At 35.0% G+C, this 25627-nt stretch overlaps 3 protein-coding genes across 5 annotated transcripts in view; 1 reads left to right on the top strand and 2 right to left on the bottom strand.

The window, feature by feature from the left end:
- The first annotated feature begins 424 nt into the window (after positions 1 to 424).
- LOC113402849 (sulfotransferase 1 family member D1-like) lies at positions 425 to 13260 on the top strand. 2 transcript variants are annotated; one of them, XM_026643180.2, is made up of 9 exons: positions 425 to 490; positions 5288 to 5375; positions 7795 to 7929; positions 8719 to 8818; positions 9034 to 9205; positions 9671 to 9797; positions 11071 to 11165; positions 11967 to 12138; positions 13061 to 13260. In XM_026643180.2, exons 2-9 carry the CDS (start codon positions 5294 to 5296, stop codon positions 13174 to 13176), a joined length of 999 nt encoding a protein of 332 aa, XP_026498965.2. In that variant the 5' UTR covers positions 425 to 490; positions 5288 to 5293; the 3' UTR covers positions 13177 to 13260. The 2 variants fall into 2 exon arrangements, with proteins under 2 accessions (XP_026498965.2, XP_026498968.2); XM_026643183.2 differs by lacking the exon at positions 5288 to 5375 and having other exon boundaries at positions 440 to 490.
- A 5517-nt stretch (positions 13261 to 18777) lies between these two features.
- LOC135193425 (forkhead box protein L2-like) lies at positions 18778 to 19299 on the bottom strand. The gene is made up of 2 exons (XM_064215842.1): positions 19281 to 19299; positions 18778 to 19199 (listed from the first exon to the last, which is right to left on the bottom strand). Exons 1-2 carry the CDS (start codon positions 19297 to 19299, stop codon positions 18778 to 18780), a joined length of 441 nt encoding a protein of 146 aa, XP_064071912.1.
- The window catches only part of LOC113402847 (protein tweety-like), a 77729-nt gene continuing 71159 nt past the window's right edge, over positions 19058 to 25627 (bottom strand). Inside the window, exons 4-15 of one of the 2 annotated variants that reach the window (XM_026643177.2) lie at positions 24675 to 24830; positions 24049 to 24177; positions 22550 to 22693; positions 21946 to 22158; positions 21486 to 21614; positions 21065 to 21202; positions 20527 to 20671; positions 20305 to 20450; positions 20136 to 20233; positions 19853 to 20020; positions 19384 to 19631; positions 19058 to 19199 (exon numbers count right to left, since the gene is read on the bottom strand). In XM_026643177.2, the coding sequence (XP_026498962.1) occupies positions 19421 to 19631; positions 19853 to 20020; positions 20136 to 20233; positions 20305 to 20450; positions 20527 to 20671; positions 21065 to 21202; positions 21486 to 21614; positions 21946 to 22158; positions 22550 to 22693; positions 24049 to 24177; positions 24675 to 24809 (1656 nt within the window). In that variant the 5' untranslated portion in view covers positions 24810 to 24830 and the 3' untranslated portion in view covers positions 19058 to 19199; positions 19384 to 19420. The remainder of the gene's footprint in view (positions 19200 to 19383; positions 19632 to 19852; positions 20021 to 20135; positions 20234 to 20304; positions 20451 to 20526; positions 20672 to 21064; positions 21203 to 21485; positions 21615 to 21945; positions 22159 to 22549; positions 22694 to 24048; positions 24178 to 24674; positions 24831 to 25627) is intronic. The other variant, XM_026643178.2, reaches the window with a different exon arrangement.

Here is a 25627-nt window from a genome sequence, read left to right as displayed (position 1 = left end):
CTAGAAAATTCAAATACCAAAGTCAATGTTGGTTGCACTCGTAGGTTACGTGAAAAATATTATAACTATTTATTTATATATATTTCCTCTTTGAATCAGCGGTTACTCATTTTATGTAATATGTTGCTGTAATATATTCACAATATATATTATTTATTTTAATTATATTATGTTACATATAAAAAACAACTATGATTCACCTAGCCTTTCATTTTACATGAACTTGATTGCGTGTTAATATTAATCAGGTCATTAATACGATTTTACTTGAATAATTATTTAAATGTAGCTCATCAACGTTTAAGATATTTCTTTATAAACATAAATGGCTTAAATTAAATAATTGTGAGCGATTATCACGCCATCTATTGTGTTGAATGTTTTGCGGTTTATAATCTTGTGTTTTTCGTCTTTGATGAAGACGACAATAAAAGGCTTAAACGTTGAGATACGGAGACACTTTTGTGCAGATTTTTTGTGAGGAAACACTGTAAGTAGAATCTACGTTGGTTTTATAAAATTAATTATAAAGAATTTAATTATTTTTATTGCTGCAACTTTTTCACTTCAGATATTACACTTTAAAGTAAAAATTAAAGTATACTTTATTCAAGTAGGCTTTTGCAAGCACTTTTGAATCGTCATTTTACAGTTTTATCGTAAAGCTACCACTGGTTCGGAATGTAGATTCTACAGAGAAGAATCGGCAAGACACTCGAGTACTATTTCAACATTTGAAATACATTATGTTAGTTAAATACGATTATATATGTTTTTACAAGCACTATATGTTATTAAGTATTGAATTATGACCTATATTTATATATAGAATATAAATTTAGGTCATAATTTAAAAATATTTTGTTATTTTATAATCTGCACTGAATATTATCAAACATAGCTTTATTAATTATTTATCAATTAAATAATAATAATTACTTGATTGATAAGTTTGATGAAACATTGTTTATTTATTTTTCGAAATTTCAGGCAAAGTAATCCATTTTGTTACTAGATTTCATATGTAAATTGCCTTAAAAAACCTACACCAAATTTTATGTGAAAAAGTAACAGAATATAATTGCGCTTCGTCTTCATATAAGGAGATCTTTGATTATTTATATGACGGTCACAGCTACGAATGCATCGAAAAATAGTGGCCAACTGTTGGCAAGTACACGCACACTAGTACAGTATGACGTTTCGCGAGTGTCAAGCGTATCTGTTAACGCACACCAAGGTGATAAAGTTGGCACATTTTTTTTATATAAATTATATACGAACGAGATATTCTTTCACCGAGTTGGTAAAAATGCGAGTTAGTGAAAACTAATATGTCATATTTCATCACGATTCTTTATTTCATAGCGCACGAGTTTCCTTTTTAAATGCAAATTAAGGACATTAATATTCAGTGGTTGAACAGGTTCGAACCCGCAAGCCTCAGCTAAAATTCACGTGTTCAAACCACTGGCCATCTTCCCTTAACGATTAAATAATTACATTTAATTAAATTTTTACTATTCAATTCGTTTACTTTAACCTGAAACTGAGGTAGTAAATTTTATAAAATATATTAAATAAGTAAAACTCACAAGAGTCGAAGCAACAGTCATTGCAATTCATAAAGACGAGTTTCGCGTACACAGCTCTCTAAAGTCGCAGCACACGCGCTCATTAAACTCGATGACACTTCAAAGCAATCTAACCTTTGTTGCCTCCTCTCCTTTACTTTGATCTTAAACACGGATCGATGGCGTTTCAGCTTTCTTGTAATTAAAATTGAGCAACTATCTTAGAATGTTCTTACAAATTTTAAACCGCGGGACAGGAAAAGTGCATATCAATACAAATTAATAAAAAAATATCCATCCCCTTCTGTAGAGGCAATAAGACGGTTTTGGCTTTTAAATTATTTTTACACTTGTAATAAACACTAAATCCCAATTTGCCTCACCTTTTTATCTTATTTAACTGCAAGTACACGTTATGCTCGATTTTGTCCCATACACATTTTTTTTATATAAAGATGTTTCTTATTTCGTATTTTTTTCCACTGGGCCGGAAACGACCTCTTGGCAGATTACGTTTAATGGAGGTTCCCTGAAATACTTTTTTATCCTCTTATTCGTAACTATAATATATACGATAAATAATTAATAAAAAAAGTATTTTTATATAAACTATAAGGTTTTTTAATTTATTCATAAACGAATATGAATCCATATTTGTAAATACATCAAAAAATTTAATATCGTCCAAATGTAGTATGTTCTCGGAAGCGTGATATCAATAAAACTCCGCAGAATATTTTACGTTTGCCTATAGTTAAATATAAAACTTATATTAAATAAATAACAAATAAGGTATATTATACTGTACAATATTAAATATATGGTGGAAGAGCTTGGTGATAGTATTCGTTAACGGTCAGTTCAGATACATAAATATGTATAATTGTATATTATATTGTTATTGTATAATTGTATATGATTATTACATGTAAATTGTATTTGATTAAAAAAGATATGACATGTTTCTTGAAGATAACATGTTTAAATTAATCATTTAAAATGACTAATCAAAAGTGTTCGTAAGAGCCTACTTGAATAGAGTATATTTTGATTTTATAGTTAAGTTAGTGACGCATTGACAAAGTTTTAGAGAATCGTTATTTTATACAAGACCGATGTGGGAGGTGGTCAGCACTTACCGTCAGTAGAGCCTTTTGCCAGTCTGCTTTCCTCTTAAAAACTAAAATTTACTTATATAATTATTATTTATTATGTAAAGACTTTTATTGCATAAATATATTTTGCGGTTAGTGTCATTTCGACATACATACGATAATTCGATATATTAAAATGTAAAACAATCACAGAAAACCGCTCTTAATTCGAATCCTGAATCTGTGGTTTTAATTAAAACCACTTTGTTATTAAAATTGTAGAAGATAGTGCGCTTGTAAAGCGATATGCTCCAAATATTCTTGGCTCAATTCCAAAATATAATAATTGAAAAATCCTTTTTCAGCCCGTATAATATTCCGTTTGATAGACCGAGTTCGTGACTGGAAACTATATCTTATTGGAGAATTCTAAAAAATATAACGTTCAACGGATTTCTCTTAATACAGTCGGAGCAGTAGAAGTATTTGTGGTTCGTTTTGTCTTATCGGTGTTATCTTTAACGCAGCCTTTATTATAACAATTTTTTTATAGTTTTATTCATAATCTTAAACCGTATATTTGTATATTTTCACAAATAAAGCTTTAATATTTGCTTGAAATTCTTACAAACAATTACTTTATAAAGTGGACCAAATATACATATTTTAATATTCTACATTAATGAAATGTTTTATATTAATTAGAATCGAATAGTTCACTCTTGATTTAGACTCAATATTTTTCTAAACCGTTCAAAATGTTCGTTTTGCTTTAAGTGGAAACTTGATTGATTTGTGTTTTATGTTATTTTTGTTTTATATTACAGTGTTTTTAAAATTGTTTGTTTCCCAAATAAATAAATAAAATAAATAAAATGACGTAGCTACTTAGGCAATAATATAATATTCTAATTCCTTTTAAACGCGTTGTCCCTCCTGATGTATGTTTTATGCGTCGGTTAGTAGTTTTTTATTATTTGGATAGTACTTTTTTATTGGAATTACGCATTCCAAATAAAATGTATCCTTGTTTAGTTTTGTTGCTTGTTAGTTTTAATATACGTAGACTGGTTTTTGAACTTTGTTTTTCCGCAATCAATCAAATCTCTATATATTCGTGTTGTACGTAGCCTTTGCGTATTTCTATATTTCCTACTAACTTTAACAATTTTTACGTTTAAATATGTCAGAGATGTGCAAAATTTATAATACGAGATCGGATTCAGTACAAACAACTTTACTTTGCTTTCTGAATCAGTAATATTAAAAAACCGTAAGAAATGTTATAATTCCGAAATGAATAAATACATTTTAGTAACGAATGTTGTCCAGAAGCGGAGAACTTTAAATTTAAATAAAACACAGTCTTTTAATTTATGAGTTATTATTTTTTTCAATATGATTTTGCGCAAGTGGCTGCCGGCCGTGGCTGATGCGTAAATGGCGTAATCAAGAGGTCCTATTTTCAAACACTCTTCCAAATGTGCAAATGTTCCTGGTATATATAGGTAGATTTGCGACTTTACATATCCTCAGACAAAATAATCCAATGGTGTTAAATATCACGAGCAAAGTGACCATTTATAACATATATAAATAAACCAGATTTAGCAGTTGGAAGCCAACATTCGACGCATTAGTACCGAAATATATCCTGATTTACTGCAAAAGGTGTGCGAAAATAGGACCTTCAGATTATGCCATGTACGCGCAATCCACGGTGGCCACATACCTAAAATCATATTCAAAAATAAATGCAATTAGGTTATCTGTCAAATTATCATGCGTTTCATGGATATTAAAAAACATTTCTCTGTTTTATGTCCGTTTAAAGTTCTCCTTCTGCATAAAAAAAACACCAGTTTTATTTATTGGTAATATGTGAGTATGTTTGATTAATTAAGTATAAATTAACGGAATGTAAATGTTAAGCCCTCTCTCCCCATGAGGAGGACCTCTTTTTGGAGCTTATAGCACCACGATGCTCAAAGACATGCAACTGTTTTTTTTTTAATAATAAACTCAAAAAAATATACACACAAAATACGAAGATGTAAAAATTGACTCCGCAATATTCAGTTACGATTGACGTTGTCTAAACACTGATCTTCTCGGTTCTGCGAGTTTTTCTGATATACTATATAATATTGTAATTAATTGGTCATACAATTTGCAGCTCATATTTATATTAATTTTGGTTTTACAAAACGCCGACGAAGGAAAGTATAATTGTAAAAATAATAACCACAAACGTAATATAAATAATGAAAAGTTAAACTCATCCAAACTCCATTGAAATAATTCCTAAATGTTGTTTTTTGACAAACATAATTAATTGAAGTCAAGGTAATAAAACTTGCTCAACTTAATATATTTCAAACATGGTTGAATAATTTTTTTAAGTTAAACAAAATAATATTTTTTTTCCAAAATGTTCAATTAATTTCATACCAAAAATCATTTGGAAAAACGCGTTTTTAAAAATAAATAAATAGCATTTAAAACAAATCATGTGCTTTTACAATTTAAGATTAACGCAACAAATTGAACTTTTTCTAAATTTAATTCTAAGGTACACAATAAAAAATCTATATATTTATATATTATTTTCCGTTACAGAACAAAATGGCGGAAAAAGCAACAATTCCGTATGAGATCAAAAACGTCACGGAAGAAGAGGACAAGCTGGTGAAAAAGTACTACAAAGGTATTATTATATTGAAGCCTACTTGAATTAAGCACGCCTTAAAGTTTTGGTATCGTCACATCAAAAATTGCTTTGCACCCAATGTTCTATTCCTTACGACATTCCGTACGCAACTAACAATCCGTAAGATTGTTAAATCCGACGGAATGTCTTACATCTTCATAAGCAAGTCCACTTCTTAGCCAGACCAGGATTTTTAGGCCATAAACGCTCTAAGAGATAACATTGAGGAAATTAAACTTGACCAAGAATCATGCATTATATAGATATTCTTGGTATTTCCTGATTACATACATTAAAGGAAGTCACAATCGTAAATACCTTTGTGTAATGTTCCGTCAGCGATTTTCTCTGCATCCACAAATTGAATGTGTTAACAAAAGAATTACAAAATTTAACTGTATTGTGAACATAACTGCTCGGAAATACAAAATCAAATTTATTTTAATTAATGTTGATCTTGTTCAATACGTTATAAGATATTATTCCAGTCTGTGGGCTCACCTGAAAAACTAAATTACTTGAAGTGAGCGAGCTCAAAGATCCTCGCTAAAAGTTATGCCTTTTAAACCTTACAGATTCTCTACTGACTAACTTTATAAAAACTGTGAATTAACTGTAAGAAAATTATACTCGGTAAAAAAGTCTTAAAAGTACATAAGTCGGTTTCTTTTCGCTTATATAAACTTGAAAAAAGATGAAAATATTTCCTTAGAAACTATATTTTCTCTTTTATTCTATTTAAATTCTAACGTGATTGAAAATCGAAAAATTAATATTACTGTAATTGCATTTAAAAAGTTAATCTTCGACTTCCGATTTGCACTCTTTAGACTGCTTGACAAAATTAAAACATCAACGCGATCAAGCAAAACAAATCCTACTTTAGTATAGACTGACAAATAAAAGTGTTAGGAAAACTATTTATTCCAAATATATGTTTCAAAATATACCTGGAGTAATGAAATCAGTTTTACTTGGTGGTGACGTGATGGTAAGTGGTCACCTCTATTTCAAAATAATAAAAAGATTAGTATTAGCATTACTAACAGTATTTAAAACGGGATATTTACCATGTTTTTTATTTTTATATTCACGAGACTCGTGAACAAGACATTCGTAGATAATGTCGAAATATCGAGCTCCATCAAATAAAAATAAAAAACATGGTAAATATCCCGTTTTAAATACTGTTAGTAATAAAAATAACCATGTTAATTTAAAATCTTATATAGTATTAGCATTGTTAGTAAGGCGTATATTTGTTATTAGTATTACTTTTTGTTGACCTTTGGATATGGATCCCTGTTGGATTAAAGTCTCTTCCATCTCATGCAATTTCTCCCTATACTTGGCATTATTACCAGTATTTCCTACCACACAAATAGTATCATCAACCCACTTCCTTGCCTTTCTTTTCTTGTCAAAGTTGGACTTCCTCAATTTCAACTTCGAATGCTTTTTTGCCATAATTAATGTGATATTTGAAGTGAGTTCATTCTCGGTAGAATATCACAAAATATAAATTTACTACGCTTCCTATTATACTCCTGATAAAACCACTTCTATGAACCCTTTGTTTCGCTGGAACCTTACTCTCAGTCGATTTTAGCTCAATTTCATAGCCCAGTATCCTTTGAAATATCCAATTTGCGTTCCACGTCACTGCACACAAAATTATTGTCATAATAACGCTGTCAGATACAGCAAAACATTTTGAGATTAGAAATTTATAAGAGAAATGTTTTGTGCAAGTAATGCATCGAAAATGCAACTTACACGAACGAAATATTTTTAACTTATTCCGCTTGAAATTTGAAAAGAAACTTCTCAGAAATATGTTTGGTTTTTTTAAATATATTTTCACTTGATATTCGTAAATAATTGATGATATTCATTTATTTTGTTCACAAATTATGTTACTTTAATCTATTTCATTGTTGAAGTAACTTATAAGGCTCCAGATCTCCATGATTGGGGATTGGGATTGGGTTCAAGGCCCGAATGATGTCCATACATTTTACTATTTTTGAGAAATTAATGGGATCCCTGTGTCTGGAAATTGGCACTATTTATGCTCCCGTGCTCGTGTACGAAAGCTGTTGGTCTTACACCTAAACTCTGTGTGTGAGGGAACACAGATTGTACCTGTGCTTGGGCACTCATTTGTGGACTGTAACATAACCTGCGGACATAGCTAAGGTCCCTTGAGAAGGGCTGCTATGACTGAAACCATCATCACCATCATAATCAATGTTACAGTATTACTAGATTGATACGACTCAGTCAGATTTCATTACAACTTACGAAATGTCTTGTATATATTTTATACTTTGTTTAAGATTACGATTATAAAATATTTTTTGCATATCAAAAATATCTACAGAAAAAATAAATTATTTTTAAAAAAAAATTTCAGACTATGTTCGCCCGTTCATCCGTGTTGGGCCTCATGGATACTTCTGGATGGCAGGTTTTGGTGATCACGCCGGAGATATATACAATCTTGAAGTCAGACCCGATGATATTTGGGTCGTCTCATTTTCTAGATCAGGTAGTTTTAAAATAATTCTGAACTTATAGCATACACAGATGTAATTTATTTGCTTATTTTTAAGATGTATAGAAATATCTTGCAAAACTTTCATATCTGGACACCTGCCTGCCACCAAGAAAGCTTTCTTAAGAATCCTTTAGCGTATGGGTTGGTTGACCACCAAATTTTGGTCAGTTTGTGACGATTTTGTGTTTTATTGCTGAATAACATAATGACTTACGAATAGTTTTTTTTTTCTACGACATACATTGATTCAGATAGAAAGGCTCTTTTATACACCTCAAGGGCAACTACCGAAATTAAATTTATTTCTTGTTATTTGATGGTATTTGCTTCGTGTGCATGTTATCAAAATCTTCAATGCCTTGAAATAATTTGGAATACGACTTGTTCAAGTAATTGACTTCGGAGTTTCTAACCCAACGGGCACAGATTACTTCGTTTATGTCGTACAGATGGAGAATATTGATAAAATAATTGTTGCTAAATTCTGTCTGTGTGTCTGGTAGCATTTTATTTGCCAATCAGTAAGTAAGTATAATGCTTCTATTTGAATAAAGGAGTTTGAGTTCGAGTTTTGTCTTCATGTCTCCTGAACTATCCTACAGTCTATTGCTATATACATTTATCGTATACGGTTTCAATTTGAAACAAAGGATGTAAAATGTATTGTAGAATTTATCCTGCAATTTTAGTATTTTTAAATTATTGGGTAAATTCCTTGTTATTCTTGTCCTAAATTCAATACCAATAAAATTTAAATGACCGTAAAATGTTTTTCATAAGGTACCACGTGGCTACAAGAACTGGTGTGGTTGATTGCAAACAATCTGGATTACGAGGGTGCTGCAACCACACCACTTACAAAAAGATACGCATTCATTGAGTAAGAACATTTCACTTTACAATTTAGATAAAGATTGGTAAAAGACTATATTAAATCACGCTACGATGCATGGGAGAATTACTTTACATGCTACTGAAATCGCGCAAAACTTAAATTAAAATTTTATATTTTAATGATGAATTCCATGAACACACAAATTAATTCATAGGTGTGATTAAAGAATTATAATTAATTCAAAATCGTCCTTTACTTAGATATCCTACACAGACTTCAGAAATAAGAAAAGAACAACCGCCATCAGTCAACAGCAACCATCGAGCAACATTCGATGACTTCAGAAATCTACATAATCTGACTTCACCACGTTTTGTTAAAACTCATCTGCCGCTGTCTCTGTTGCCGCCGAAATTACTTGACACGGCTAAGGTACGTAATATGTATTAACATTTTATATGTTATGTAATTATCTTGACCGATTTTTTTATGACGTCTAATCGCAAATATATTATAAATGTTATAAATAAAAATAGTCGTATAAAATTAATGGACTTCCACATCGATCACCATTAAATTGTTCTGATTGCCTGCTTAGTAGCCTTATACGGAAGTTAAATGGATGGATATATTGAATGATTACAAAATATTTTAAAAAGGTAGTAAGTAATCTGTCGTTTTGTACAATAATTGTGATGCACACCCAAAATTAATTAAGTAATAAATATTACTTTATCACTAGAGATTGTTTTTTTTTTCAACTACGATGTAATTCAGATTAAGATTTAAGGAAAAAATGGGAACATTAAAAGTAACTCTCAAAAAAATAGGTATTCCTTAAATTGTATTGGAAATGAGACAAAGAATGAAATTACTGGAACGTAGCATATTTCTCAGGTACTTTACATAGCGAGAGATCCTCGCGACGTCGCCGTGTCATTCCATTTTATGCACAAACTATTCAGATATTTCGACGAGGGCGTCACGTTCGAAGAGTTCTGGGACCTCTTTAAAAAAGACTTATGTAAGTTGATTTTAATATGTTTAATAGAAAATTGAGTAATGTGATTAAAAATAGATCTTATTTGACACGATTGTTTTTTTTTTTATTTATATAGATATTATTATGAGAAACGGGAAAGAAGTACATATTCGAAAGAGATTATGCCTTAGATATGCACAAAGAAGATATAAGTTTTATTAACATTTAAAGAAATAGTTACGTCGGTGACAAATAGCGAGACAAACCTGCACTACCGCCTGAAAAATACAATTTTCTTAACAATTTCACATTTTCAATTTACTAAATTATACCACAATAGCTTAAAAATAAAGGCATTTTCCATTCTGACCCCTTAGGCCATTGTTGTGCTCGCTTCGAGTAACTTCAACGCTTAGTTGGAGAATGGAATGGCTTTAAGGCTTTATTAATATTCTTTGTCAAAATTTCTGAACAGTCTTTTGTACATTTAGCGCTCTCGAAAATAGTGTTTTTTGTTTTTTTTTAAGTGATAATAACTCTGCAATGATTCATTGGGATATGACGTATGGACGACACTTAATAAGCTGATGATGAGTTTTATCTTCATATCTTAATAAATTGATATTCTTATTTTTTTATAATTAACACAGTTTATTATTTATTATGAATTATCGGGGGCTCACATAATCAGCACGAGATGGCCCAGTGGTTAGAACACGTGCATATTAACCGATGACTTCGGGTTCAAATCCAGGCAAGCACCACTGAATTTTCATGTGCTTAATTTGTATTTATAATTCATCTCGTGCTCGGCGGTGAAGGATAACATCGTCAGGAAACCTGCATATGTCTAATTTCAACGAAATTCTGTCACATGTGTATTCCACCAACCCGCATTGGAACAGTGTGGTGGAATATGCTCCAAACCTTCTCCTCAAAGGAAGAGGAGGCCTTAGCCCAGCAGTGGGAAATATACAGGTTGTTAATGTTTGTTTGTCACATAATCAATTTGTTTAATTTTGACACTAGACGTTTTGTCCGAACATCAGATCCCAGAAAACTTAGAATTCAACGTTTATATTTATTTGTAGATGTTACGTTGTGATTGTCGTTTGATTAATAAAACAATATACAGTTTTTTTAATGTTAGTGCTTTGCCAAACAAGCAATAATGATTTTGTCATCGATTAGCCGCAATTGCAGCTCTTACTTATTGAATTCCCAGCTTCAAGTAAACAAGAACGTCAAATAATTAATGATATTTAATATAGTTTGCAATATTTGTATTGAATTCCCTACAAAAATATTTTTTCAGTATTACATTTGCCGATTTTCCCGCACATAGAAGAGGCTTGGGCGAAACGGGACCATAAAAACATGATGTTTTTATTCTACGAGGAAATGCAAAAGGTATTCACTTTTTATACTATTCATAGGGTTGAAGGAATTATACAAATATTATTATTTTCTAATCATTTTATTTTACTCAGGTTATTCATCAATATTTGAATATTCGTACTCTACTAAAAGTTCTACAGCGATAGTAAAATTATTACACAATGTTTTATATTCTTCTTTAAAATCTTAAATTACTGTTCACAGGAAGATAGAAGTCAGCTTAAGACTATTCTCATGCTATGAATCGTTTCATAAATATATATTATTTTAAATCATATAAGATTCTACTGGATATCGACAACCAAGGCCGATATAACACTCTTGACTCATGGGCCCATTTGTCTAGGACGCGCGGATGAAATCCATCATCACCAGATCAAGTCCATTGATTGACGATCTCAATGATCCATAATTAGGTCAAAGAATTCAACAATTTTCTATTTATAGAATAAAATCATTTGAATTTGTAGAATGGGTGTTTCACAAGGATCAGTATTAGGTTTATTTTTTATTTTTAACACCTATACATGATTTTCCTTTATATGTTTAAAGTGTTATAATATGATTTGCTGAATATACTTCACTACTTAAAAATAAATAATAAAAAACAAATTAATTATGAGTCTATCTATTGTTACTCATACATCTGGTCTTTTTTCTATCAGACTCTTTGGTCCAAACTTCTTGAAAGACATTCACTAATATGCGTGTTATATAAATGCATATCGGTATAGTCTGATTTGCTTCTGCGAATATCCAAATTTTGTTATTACATATTATGAACTTTTAACAATCTATAATGTTTTGTTTCAGAATCTACAATCTGTGATAGACAAAGTATCCAAATTCTTCGGTAAAGATTATACTACTGAACAGAAAGAAAAACTGGCTGAATATCTTAGTTTTGAAAATATGAAGAAGTCATCTGGTTTCAAATTTGGCAAATCCGAAAATAAAGATAGCGAAATAACATTTATGAGAAAAGGTACTTCGTTAAAAATTTTCTGTGTAATAGTTTTTTATCGATTATACAAAACTGTAAAACTCGTATTTACATGAAATATATTTATAAAAAACATGATTTTATGTTATAAGTTTTACAATATGTTACAATATATTGTCTGTCAATTTGTCTGCTACGCGCTAATCTATAAACGGGTATCAGAAGAATATGTTAAACCAATTCACATTTGTGTATATTATGAATACTCTTGTAACATTTTGTAGCCTTAATTTTACAAGGATCTATAATCACTCGCGAAAAATAACAAACAGATTTAACTAAGTTATTAAAGTAACGTAAATCCAATATTTTTAAAGCCAAGACACTAATAAATCCCTAACAAATTTAAAAAGCACGGAGGTACACTAATTTCCAAGTCAAACAAATCTGAATTGTGAGTGGAACTAGCGCGATGTGGGTTCAAGTAAGCAAACATGAATGTTTACCGAATGCAAGCGAGTTCCAATCTAATTTATGTTAAGGTTACTTTTAAACTGATTTATTTACATTTCTGATATAACTCTAGTACCAGACTAACCCACTTAGTTGATAAACAATAAAAAAGCATGCCACGATGCTTATTATGATGATATGGATGGATGATATTACCCACAAACATTACACAGATAGTGTCTGCGACCATTCGTTGATTTTCATGTAGGATATAATTACAATAATTTACTGCATTATATTCGAAAAATATAAAATTATATTATTCATTCCATTTTTTTTAATGGAGGTAATATTTTTCTGCGATTTAACAACTGTGCCTAATTATTGTTATTCTATATCTGGTATGTAATGTTTTTCGAGTAAATATATAATTACTATAAACATAATTGCAAGCTTATCGATTAAGTGGGTTAAAACCTTTATAGCCTATTTTTTGTTTCTTTTTTTTCAGGTAAATCTGGCAACTGGATTAATTATTTTAATACAGACAAAATGAAGAAAGAGGCCGAAGAATATTTTGAGAAACACATGAAGAATACGGACCTACGCTTCCCAGAAATTAATTAAGATGTTGAACGTGTTGCTCACATATCTATGTTATTTTTTGTAATTTACTATTAACACTATTTTATTAATAATTACACATATTCTTTATAATTACAATGATTTTATACTAATCACTTTTTATGTTAGTTTACTGAGTTTTAATAGTCTGTAACATACAAGGGTGCCGTGTACGTGTACTTAGTCGAAAGAACGAATGAACTGTGTAAGTCGAATGAAAAAAAATGGCGTCTGCCGCAATCCTAAATAAATGAAATAAGAGCGAATAATATTTTATTTTTTAATTAAATATATTTTTGTGTAATTGCAAAATAAAAAAAAATCGTAAACCGAATAAAACGCTACAATTGTTTTATATTTAAAAAAAAAAACTAACAAGTCAAAAGTAAAAATGTTTAGTAAGCATAAATACCTATCATATCGTTTTCGAGGATTACACTTCTGTTTTTATTTCTTTTATAAAAGCAGCCGGACTTTTGTTTACTTTCGTGTTTACTTCTTACATCGTCGCCACTGCCCAATAGATGCCCTTATTCGCCCTTAGTTGCTTGACCACCAATATTTAAACAACAATATCAGTTTCCTAAATATCATCATTAGGGATCTATAAAAAAATGTTGATTTCGTATTTGCATTTATAGGTATACTAACTTGACGACCTCCGTGGTCGAGTAGTGTGTACACCGGTTTTCATGGGTACGCCACTCCGAGGTCCCGGGTTCGATTCCCGGCCGAGTCGATGTAGAAAAACTTCATTAGTTTTCTATGTTGTCTTGGGTCTGGGTATTTGTGGTACCGTCGTTACTTCTGATGTCCATAACACAAGTGCTTTAGCTACTTACATTGGGATCAGAGTAATGTATGTGATGTTGTCCAATATTTAAAAAAAAAAAAATATTTAACTCTATTTGTCGTCTGCGGCTTCGTTCGTATCATATGTTAGGCAAATAAGTAGCCTATGTCCTTCTCCAAGGAAGATTCCCCAAGGTTCAAGCTTGGTTCATACTAAAAGTGGTTTGGCCGTGAAAGAACAACAGACGGACAGAGTTAATTTCTTATTTATAATATTAGTGTAGATTTAGAATAATAAAACAAAATTAATAGTTTCAAACCATTTTATTTTAATTATGTTCGAACCAAATGCATAAAATAATTATATATTAAGTAACATTTGCACTGAAAACATTTAAGGGCTCTTTTTAACCGACTTAAAAAAAGAAGGCGGTTCTCAATTCGTCGGAATATTTTTTGTTAAGTTTTGTATTTATAACGTGTCACAACGTTTACCTTCAGAAATAATAAACACAAGGTTTACATCACACGTTACAGACTGTATAACAATTCGCTTTCAAAAATCTTGTGTACTTAAAAAAACTCAACAGCATAGCTGCTATGCATACATATAATTAAATAGTTATATTTATTTATTATTGTTTATTGATTCGATAGACGAGATCGAAAAACCATTAGAGTCGAGGTAGTACACCCACTCATCAGATATTCTACCGCCAAAGAACTGTACTCAGTATTGTTGTGTTTCGGTTTGAAGGGTGAGTGAGCCAGTGTAACTACAGGCACAAGGGGCATTGTCTATGAGCGATGATGACCACTTCCGGTGGCCACTTCATGTGGCCCAGATGCTCGACCGCCAACTTATGACAAAAAAAATACGAGAGCTACCAAGTTTAGGTCTAGAGCTTTGAGAAAAACAGACCGAGAATGTTCATTCTAGGCACTTTTAAATGATTAATTTCTACAAATATTTATGGGCAGATGTTTTTAAGTTTCATACAAAAAAAACACAAGTCCAGAAGATTCGAACGCGTACAAAGACTGTTTTAATTGCAATATTTCAATGTACAATTTTTAATTTTAAATAATATAATTTATACTCAGAGATATGTCAAGAGTAATATTTAAAGATAATATACTTCAATAAAACAACACCATACATTTTAATCCATTTATTATTTTGCATTGTAAACCCATACACTTGATCTATTCATCAACCGTTTATAATTTACCTTATACAAGTCATTACATCACCATAGATTAACCAGCCTTTATACATTACAAGAAATAAAAAAAAATACTGTAAAAATTAACTATTAATTACCTGCAGTGATATAAATATAAAAAAATATATATTAGAGAAATGATTGCGAATTTAAAATGGGCGTGAATAGACAAATCTAAGATTACAACTACATAAAATACTAAAAAAAAAAAATCTCGAACGTCTTTTATGAAAATTAAAATTATTTTTGGTCTATGGATAAAGCGATTTCTATTTATTTATAAAACACACTATCATTAGATCAGCGAATAGTGTAACTAAAACGCCTCAATCTATCGAAATATAATCTATAAAAGATGACATTTAAAGTGTTATAAGAACAAACAGATAATAAAAAAATATACAAATGGATATATATTTCTTGTAATGCAATAAGGTTGTATATGTATAAATTTAACATACTCGCACCATAATTGACTTGAAAAAGCAAAATATTATTGCATAAAGCGAATGATTTAAAAAAACAAACAATATTATACACGTTTAAAATAAATTATATAAATTAACAAAAGAATATCCCTTAAATCAAAAAATCGTTACAAAACAAACAAAAAAATTGTTTTACAGTATAATGTTTACGATATATTCATTAATAACGTACTATATTCGAGAAAGATTTATTAAAAAAAAAAAAAAAGTTTAATTTTACAACACAGTATGGCACGTACATTACACTCATCCACGCTCACAGGATATTAAATATGCAATAACCCACACTTTGGTAACTTTGATTCATGATATCATCTATGTACGGACCATCGTTTGATTAAATGACGTCATAATGTTCATAATTCATAATCGCAAACTTTGAACATATAACGAACTTTAATATCCCTCAAAAATGTTACATCTGCCTAATTATTTAATAAGAATGTCGTTAAATAGTGTGCATTTATTACATCGAAAGACAGTGAACTTACACATAATATAGCATAATATATTTTGTTATTGCGTGTAGATTTTTCTTATAAAACTTTGACATAAAAAATTAAATAAGATTTTTTTTTTTAAATAAATTGCGAAAGACTATTGAATCGTTTAACACATTCGATACTCAAATAAAATAAGTTGAGCAATTTTTAATTAAAATATTACAACATACGCAACAATGATGTTTGACTGGGATTAAGACTTGCTTAGAGATTTTTACGTTAAAAGCCTAAAGTTTAATTAAATAAAACATATGGCGATACGCAGCAGCCACGGAAAGTCTAAAGTCTTACATTATACTTACGATAACTATGCTTATATAAAATTATGCATTATCTTTGGCGAATACACTGCTTGCGGTACCGTGAAGTTACGCTGAGAAAAAAAATATTACATTGACCATAAAAAATGTACCAACGTCGTTGTAAAGTCTCACAAAATTATCTATCATAATACTGAATAAAAACTGGTACCTTTCCTATTAACACTTACATATAAATTTACATCTATTAAGAATATTACGTTTAAAAGATGATCGCGAAAATTACAATATTTGGCGCGAAAATACTTGAGCCGTTACTTTTTTTTTTTTAAACGAGCTCTAATTCTCGGTCCAAGACATTTCCGTGATCATATTCCGTTGATTATAAAATACGTTTGTGGTGTCACAGTGAGAACATACTTTGTTCATTAATTACTAAACGATCATCGAATGGCAGTTTAAATTTGCACCTTATAACCATACGCTTAGGTCGATTTCAGATTACTTCACTACCAATTCCACTTTAGCTACACATGATGGAATGCTTTATTGAATATTTCGATTTTAACTATGAATCGAACGTTTTATATTAGTCGAAATGAAAATATATCTAATAAGTGTATATACAAATAGGTCCACTATTTTGAACTAGTTAAAACCGCCTTAACTTGAGCCGATTCCAATTACATAGGTAGACAAATTAAGACTATATATTCCATTACGAGATTCCTATCGCAAAGGATGTGTCACGTTCACTCCGGTTATACCTAAATGGGGGTAAAGTTATAAGAGTCGATCACACATTACAAGCATACATTCGTCATAAGCGTCACTCGACTTTCAGTAAATTTGACGTTATTCAATATTACCGTATGATATATGTATTAAATATTTTTATAAACAATTTATCTATATGATGTACACATCCACATCTCAGTGGAAGGCTTCGAGCCCCTAAACACCAATCAATATCAAATACAATTGTCTATGGCCTATCGCTTTTTCGTCCAATTAGCTATTCATAAACATTAGATTAGTAAATCGAATATGTTCACATAATGTCGACTTATTCCTACATCACTTAAAAACTACACGATTATTATTTATAAAATCCGAATTTATTTTTAAAAGATATAAAAAAACCGTTTTTCGTTATTTGTTTCGAAGTGAATTTTCGTCAAGTCTTTTTTTTACATAACAGTGTTTAGATAAACATTCCTAAGAGCTTTTTAGGTTAACTTACAGCTAAGTTGAGCGAAAACCGATTCGATAAATCAATGAAGAGACAGCTTTAACGTAACGATATATCGTTACGTCGTTATAAATTATAATTTATAACGTTATTTAACATAGCGTTATAAGTTATAACATTATTTTACGTAACGTTATTATATACCAAAATCGCAAGAACTTTTTGGTCAATTCTTCTGATTATTAGCACAGCCTTTTGTGGACTCCTTATATATGTATTATTACGACATTTACAAAGTAATACATGAATTTTTACATCACTGTTTATTATCCCAGTATTTCCGTTATTTTCAGGTAATATTTTGAATGAATATGATTGGAAGATTTTATTTAATTTTAGTCGAATTTTATGATAAAATACGAGCAAAGACCGGGCTCCTTTTTTCAATATAATACTATAGGCCATACTAAATATTATCGAAACGTCTTTTGATAATCAATATATATCAAAAAACCTTTTGTGCCGATTAGATTCAATACGCAAATACTAGTGCTACAAAAATATTAGACCGTAGTTTATATCAATGATAAAAAATGAACTACGATTGAGCATTACAAACAAACCCTGCAAACATTATGCAAAAATATTTTTAGAGTCAAGGAAACCGCAGCCTAAAAGGTCGGATCGAAATGTTAATAAATAATTTCCGAAGCTATTTTCATGTCTTTTTTCACTTACGTCTTCATCAAATCGTTTCGTCGGGCGATTACTACTCTCTGCATTACTATGATGAGCATAGCTAATGTTCGAGTAATGAACAATAAATTATGAAAAATAATTATTTAATACTACGTTCCGGATAAATAACAAAGTCAATGTGTCCAATGGTTACCAATAAGTAAAAAGTTTACTCTACCTTGTAACATCGTTTCCCGTCGAGTTATCATAAACCGATCATTTCATCACTAAAATGTCACTTTCGTAGAAATCACTTTCACCTGAGAATTATCGACCTAGTGAGATTTCATAAAAGGAATATTCGATAAAAATGTACACGATACACGTTTAGAGTTTCGTAGCCGTTTTACAATCGTAGGAGCACCGGAGATGCACAGATAGCTGCTTGGTCCCCGGCAGCTGCTCCTACAACTCCGTGACCGCGTAGAGGTCTCGCTGGTCCCGTGTGTCGCGCTGCTCGCGTTGGTCGCGCTGCTCGTGGCGACGCCGGTGCTGCGCGTTCGCGTTCTGCTGGCGGCGCGGGCGCTGCAGGCTGCGGTACTCCAGAGCGGCGGCGGACAGCGGCTGCGGATCGGTGCGGCGCTGCGGGCGCACGGTGGCGTACTTGTCGGGCCCCACGTGCGTGCTGTGCGGGGCGTGCGGCGCGTGGGGGGCGTGCGGGGCGTGCGGGGCGTGCGGCGTGTGCGCGGCGTGCGTGCGCGGCGCGTCGGGCGAGAAGGTGGCGAGGGCGGGGGGCGGCGCGGGCGGGCGCGGGCGCGGCGCGCGCGGCCCGAAGGAGGCGTACTTCGGGTCGAAGCGGTTCAGCGAGCCCGAACGATTCGTCTGACCTGGAAGGATGGAATTTAATTCTAGTTCATTTTCTATTCAGAGTAAACATATTTTATTCCGACAGATCGGTCGAATGAGACTCTCGTTGAAGAAGTTCATAGCGCCACCGTTGCCCGTGAACCCAATTTATTTGCACTGAATATTAAAACTGATATGATAGCGGTCCGGAGCGGACGGACTCACCCGCCGCGTGTTCTGGAGCCGCGCCGCCCGCCCGCTCTCAGTAGAAGTCGTTGCTCTCGAGCGTCTTGCACTGCTTGCTGAGCGTGGCGTACTTGCCGTTGTGCGGCGGGCGGCCCAGCGTGTGCGAGCCGCCCAGCGCGCCGCCCAGCGCGCCCAGCGCCGGGGCCGTGCCCGCCGCGCGGCCCAGCGTGGCGCTGCCCGACATGCGCGACCTGCCGACCGGACCGCGCACGTTCGTATACTCGTCACTACGGCGTGAATGAATACTTCGCACGTTTAAATCATTAATTAAATACACATATCACTCGGTATACACTTTTTACTTGGTCAGAGATTTGTTGCCGTTTCAGATGGCTTTTTTTTATAATAATATAAAACGTGCAATACAATGAGGGGAAAGAATACGTTCAAAAGATGTAAATAAACGACAATGATCGGTCGCACCAAATGTTAGTACTCATAAGCTGACCTTGGTCGTTCGCGTTCCCTGTCGCGGTCGGCCAGGTCCATGAGCTGCACGGCGGCGCTGTAGGAGGGCGGCTTGCCGTTGGGGAAGGGGGCGGGGCGCGGCAGCGTGCGCGAGCCGGCGCTGCCCGTCGACAGGAACGGAGCCTGCTCCTCGCCGGACACGCTGCGTCTGGGGAGGACGGAGGGATGTCACATATCGCGCGCCCCCGAGGAGCTCACCGCACATGACCCGCGCCGGCGCTTCTCGATTAATATAGATGGACCGGGAACGATCGAGCACTCACTTCGGGTTGATGTAGATCCAAGCGTGCGAATCGACCAGAACGATAGCGGTGAACAGGAACCCGGCGACTATGGCCGCCAGCAGTTGCAGAGATAGCGCCTGAAACGACATGAAAACACGGTGTAATCGCGAGGAGCGGGACGGGGGGGGGAGCTCGTCGGGCGCGCTACCTGCAGGCCGCCGTCGCAGGCGGCGCGCGCGGCGGCCACGAAGTAGGCGCGCGCCATGCGGCACTCCAGGGCGCCGCTCAGGGACACCAGCGCGCGCTCCGCCTCGCCCGTGCCCGCGCCCAGCGCGCCCAGCGCCGGCTGCAGCCCTGCACGGTGATTGTTGATACTCTTAAACTCGTCAGGGAGGACATGTCAAGTGCTCGTATAGTGAGATATGCGCACCGGGGTCGTTGAACAGCTGCGGCGCGCCGCGCGACAGCACCGCGAGCGCCTGCCGCACCGCCACCACGGCGCGCTGCGCGTTGCGGAGCTCCGCCGTCAGCACGTTCTCGCGCGACACCTTGCACGACAGGTAGTAGTGCACCATCTGCAACCACTCTCCGGCTGTACTCGGTGCCGGCGACGGCCGAACTTGTGACCATCGTGTTCAAAGTCGCAGGCGGCTACTTTGAATACATTGGCGGCGAGATTTGAACTGGCAAAGATCGTAAAGAAAACCCCTCATTCCTCCCCAGGTGACCTTTCCCTAAATATCTTGCGTTTTAATTTACAGGGGATTTATAATAACAATTTTGTCACTGACGTTTATATATTCCCAAACGTGGATAATTTATCCCATTGTGTCTGTCATTCGACACGCAACATATAGAGAGAGAGCGACTTCGTCCCGACCGAGTGTCCCGCGACACCTCTCGTCCCATGGTATAGGCAGTCAACACTACACGATCTAATAACAGAGAACAGCGTAAGGAGCACTGACGTCGACGGGCAGGCCGTGCGGCGCGTGCAGCGCCAGCGCGCGCGCGGGGTCCTGGCACGCGTCCGCCGCCGCCACCGCGCCCGCCGCCAGCGCCGCGCCCGCCGCCCAGCACGCCACCAGCGCGCCCAGCGCGCACACCTGCGGCCGCCGAGCTCGATAAACTTGGAACACAACTCGTGGACGACTACCGCTCACAAAATTACATCAAAATCTCGAGGATATTTTTGTAGTTATGTGGATGCTGGTATATTTTGACCTTGTGCAAAATATACAAAAAAATGCAGCAAATAATTAATTATCTTTCTTTAGTCACGGAACCGAGAGAAGTCGTTGAATATTTCTGCCATGAGGTAGGGTAGGGCTGGCGCCCCCCGATGCGTCACCCGATGCGTCACCCGATGCGTCCCCCGAGCGTACTCACACAGAGCAGCAGCAGCGCGCGGCGCGAGCGGCGCGCGGCGGCGGCCAGCAGCGCCACGCACACGGCGCCGCCGCAGCACCAGCCCGCCATGCCGCCCGCCCAGCGCGCCGCCTCCCACACCCACAGCCGCTGCGCAAGATTACGATATTACTTTCACATTACCGCTACGTTTACTTCGATCTTTTTTTTTTTTCATTTCTGTCGTAGTCGTATATGATGGCCGTTGGATACATTTTTGCCTTAAAGATTATTTATTTGTAAAACAACATTGGAATGGTAAAGAACCTCCGACGTGAAAATATAGATGCCGATAAACATATAAGACACAAAATGTATGCGCTTATTTTTTTATTTTTACGTTTTTGATAATGGACGTATAATTATGAATAATTAATTTGGATTTAAATTTTAATTTTTTATACTCAAAACTGGTACATTTTATAAGATAAAAAAAGTATACCTTCATGAAAACGTCGAGGTTAAGAGCGGCAAGCGGCCTGCGCAGGTTGTCTGCGGCCGAGACGGCGGCGCTGGCGTTGTTCCTGAGGGCGGACAGGGCCCTGAGCAGCGTGCCCAGCGCCGTCTGGTTGGCCACGGGCGCGTCCAGCGCGTCCGCCAGGCGGGCCAGGGGGGCGCGCGCGCGCGAACCCATCGCCTCTTCTAAAATACTCGACTGGAAAAGGACGGAAGCAAAAACTGTACAACAAGTCACAAACATTACTAACTTACGTTTCATTACACCACCGCCAAGTGTACTAATTTTTTAAGTAAATTATTTGTTTTTCGAGACACACTTAATTAAGCTTAAAGACTTAACAATTTAAAGTTTCTGTATTATCACCGAATGCCGAATATTCCATACGATATCTGTGCTAGTCCAGCCTAGTCTTTGCAATATTTACACTACGAAAACCGGTATAAAAAGTAAATCAATTTGTTGGTTTCGACTTTTTTCTTTCAGTTTTTCAATCACATGAGGTACTTTCATTCTGCATTTTAGGCTCATTTCGTATTATTCGAATAATCACCATTCATAAATGAATAAAAAAATAAAATTGTTATACCTGATTCTTGACCGTGTTGACGAGAGCCGCCAGCTGGTTTCCAGCCTGGATGCTCTGGAGCATCGCATTATGGAGGTCGTCGTTACCAAAGAGACCGACGCCGATCGCGCCGCAGCATAGCACCGATAGTATCATCAATGTTATCTGAAAATAAATTATCGATACAGATAAAAACTAAACAAACTAAACGAGTTTGTTTTATTTAATCCATATACATCAACTGTGTACAATTATTTTATCTCTAGCGTTAATGGAATTGGTTCTTATATCTTTATTATAATTTATAGTTCACACCCTAACTTGAATCAGTAGTCTTCTTAAGATCGAAATGTTCTATCCACTGGGCCACATCGGCTTTTATAAATATATAGTAAAGCATGTAAAAATCTCACTCATGATTCATCTCGTCCTCGGATGATAAGCACTTGAAAATTACCGAATCACGTGCTTTGAACCCGTATAAATCGTGTAAGATACACGCATTCTAACCACTGGGCCATCTCAGACATATCTAACATATAGAACAAAATCCATTATCTCTTAATGTCTAAGTATTTACGACGTGTCGTATTTACTAATAAACAAGAAAACAAAGATCAATTACATTAACACAACAATTACCTAATACATATTACAAAACACGAGATGATATAAAGTATTCGAAGCGATCAAGCGGTTTATAAGCTTGACGATAAACGTACGTCCATGTGAGGAGCATTATTACAACATATGGCGTGTTGAGCAAACCGTATGTGAGAACATTTGATCTCTTTCACAGGGAAGGATGAAATAAGACGCGTTATACTTAGTTATAGATATAGAACACACGAGGCGACGTGATCTTAATCTTAAATGCATTATATCAATCTGCTGATATTGCAGATTTTAATTCAATTAATATGTACGTCAGAATGAACATTTGACATCGTCGGTATAAGGCCACACATTTTTTCTATGGAAAAATTATCATTAACATCTTGAAGTTGCTAGTGTGTACATATCCGTGTCTCGGAGGCACGTAAAGCCTTTGGTCCTGCGCCTGAACCCTTTACGATCGCGTAGGATTATGATTGTCGGTATAGACAGTTCACCTCAAGAGTTTTTGCACTATAATATTCAGCACACCTTGGCCTGTATCATTTCTTAAACAATTTAATAAACTGTCGGTTTTATATACGTTATTTTTACTATTTCGATTACATTACAACGGGTCATATACGAATGTTTGCACGCAAAGGTATAGACCGAACGCTACGCAAGCGGAGCAATATATAAAATTGGAAACATTGACTACATAAATCACCAAGTATTCTTGAAAAATTTGTAGAAAAATAAGTGTTTCATATAGGACGATTTTAAAATCATAAGATGACTCCTATGACTATATTAGTTTACTCGTCACTGTTTACAAAATGTCTATTTAAATGTCAATAGATCCGGAATGTAGATTCTATCGATAGGCACCGTCGAGGCACTGGAAAGTTTTAAAGTAAATCTACCTTGAGTGCAGTTATGCTTCTCGGCGGTCGCTGTTTTCTGTCGCAACATCTTGTCAGTAGGTATATGAGGAGCACCGTCAGCGTCAGGATGAGCCATGCGCCGGGTATCGAGCCGAGGATCCCCAAGCTCTGGAACAAGTTGAATAAATCAACATCATTCATCAGTAGCTATAAACCTAATACCATTTGTTTGTTGAAACTCGGATTCCACAACCAAACTGTTGACAACTGACATCTCCGCGGCTTGAAAGACGATTAGAAGGTAATATAATAATCTTTTATTTGTAAAGATGTTTGTATGAGATGATGTAACTCTATTTTACCTTACCAGTCCCACACGTCAAATTCAATACAAAATAACCATTTAAACCTATTTAAACCAATCTTGTAAACACTACCCATAAGGATAGTATGAAAACACGCAATGCTTAGCAAAACGTCCATTGTTACGGGTACGTTTATTTTGCAACATATTAATTAAATATTTAAGGCGCGCATGTAACCATAGTTACTTAAGCAAAGGTGGGAGCAGTTCTCCTATCTACTTCTTCTATCTTCGGTAAAGTTACACGTGGTCTACCTGGATTGAAAATTCCTAGTACATTTACAATGCTGAATGGCTTTACCTCGAGGTATATGGGCGAATTGGGCGCGAAAGTATCGTTGACGCGGTGCAGCGTCACGTTGATGTGCGGCAGCGCGTGCAGCAGCCGCGCCAGCCGTGGCGGCGAGTACTCGTCTGACACGCCCGCCGCGCCCATCCCCGCCGCTCACACTGACACCTAGAAAATAAACAAGGACTATGGTCATAACATTACTTATTATGTATACATATATCATTACATTAAAAATAATTAAGTATGTCTAATGCGTAAGTAATATTAGCTAGTAAGAAAACAGACCGCTGTTTGAGTCTTGCTCTAAAACGCGAGCGAAGCTACGAACGCCAACTAGTCTATACTAATATTATTAAGTTAATATACATATATACTAGCTGTGTATATGTATATAAACTTAATAATATTAAAGCGATTTCGAGCGCGTTTGAATTTAACGAAAAAGTAATTGTTGTAGCCTAAGTTACTACTTATAACGTTAGCTTTCTGCCCGTGAAAGTCCAAATCGGCCCGTCAAAATCGGACCAGCCGTTCCAGAGATTAACCGGAACAAACAGACAGACAGAGATACAGAAAAAAGCGGTTATTTTTATATTACCAACAGACACTCCAATTTTATTATATGTATAGATTTAAAATACGACTTCTCCGTTTTACAGACATTTATTCTATGTACCTATATTAGTTTAATTCGTGTACAAAATGAAATGTATTTTACTCGCTTGTCGCTTGTGGCGGTACCAGTCTTAATAACATAACGTCATTGTTTGCCGATACAATTATGTGGTAACTAATTACATACAAGTAACTTGGTTCCGTTTCTTCTTGACGATGATTGATGCAGTTAGGGCAAACATTACACCGATCATCTTGTTACGCGTTGATTTAACTTTAATTTTAACATCGACTATCTTCCTATCAATAGCTTAAGTAAAAGAGGGACTGAGCGAACATAAGATACC

The sequence above is a fragment of the Vanessa tameamea genome, chromosome 9 (genome assembly GCF_037043105.1).
Source record: "Vanessa tameamea isolate UH-Manoa-2023 chromosome 9, ilVanTame1 primary haplotype, whole genome shotgun sequence".
Taxonomy (NCBI): Eukaryota; Metazoa; Arthropoda; class Insecta; order Lepidoptera; family Nymphalidae; genus Vanessa; species Vanessa tameamea.
Note: the sequence above shows the minus strand (reverse complement) of the source record. Positions and strands in the feature narration are given on the sequence as shown.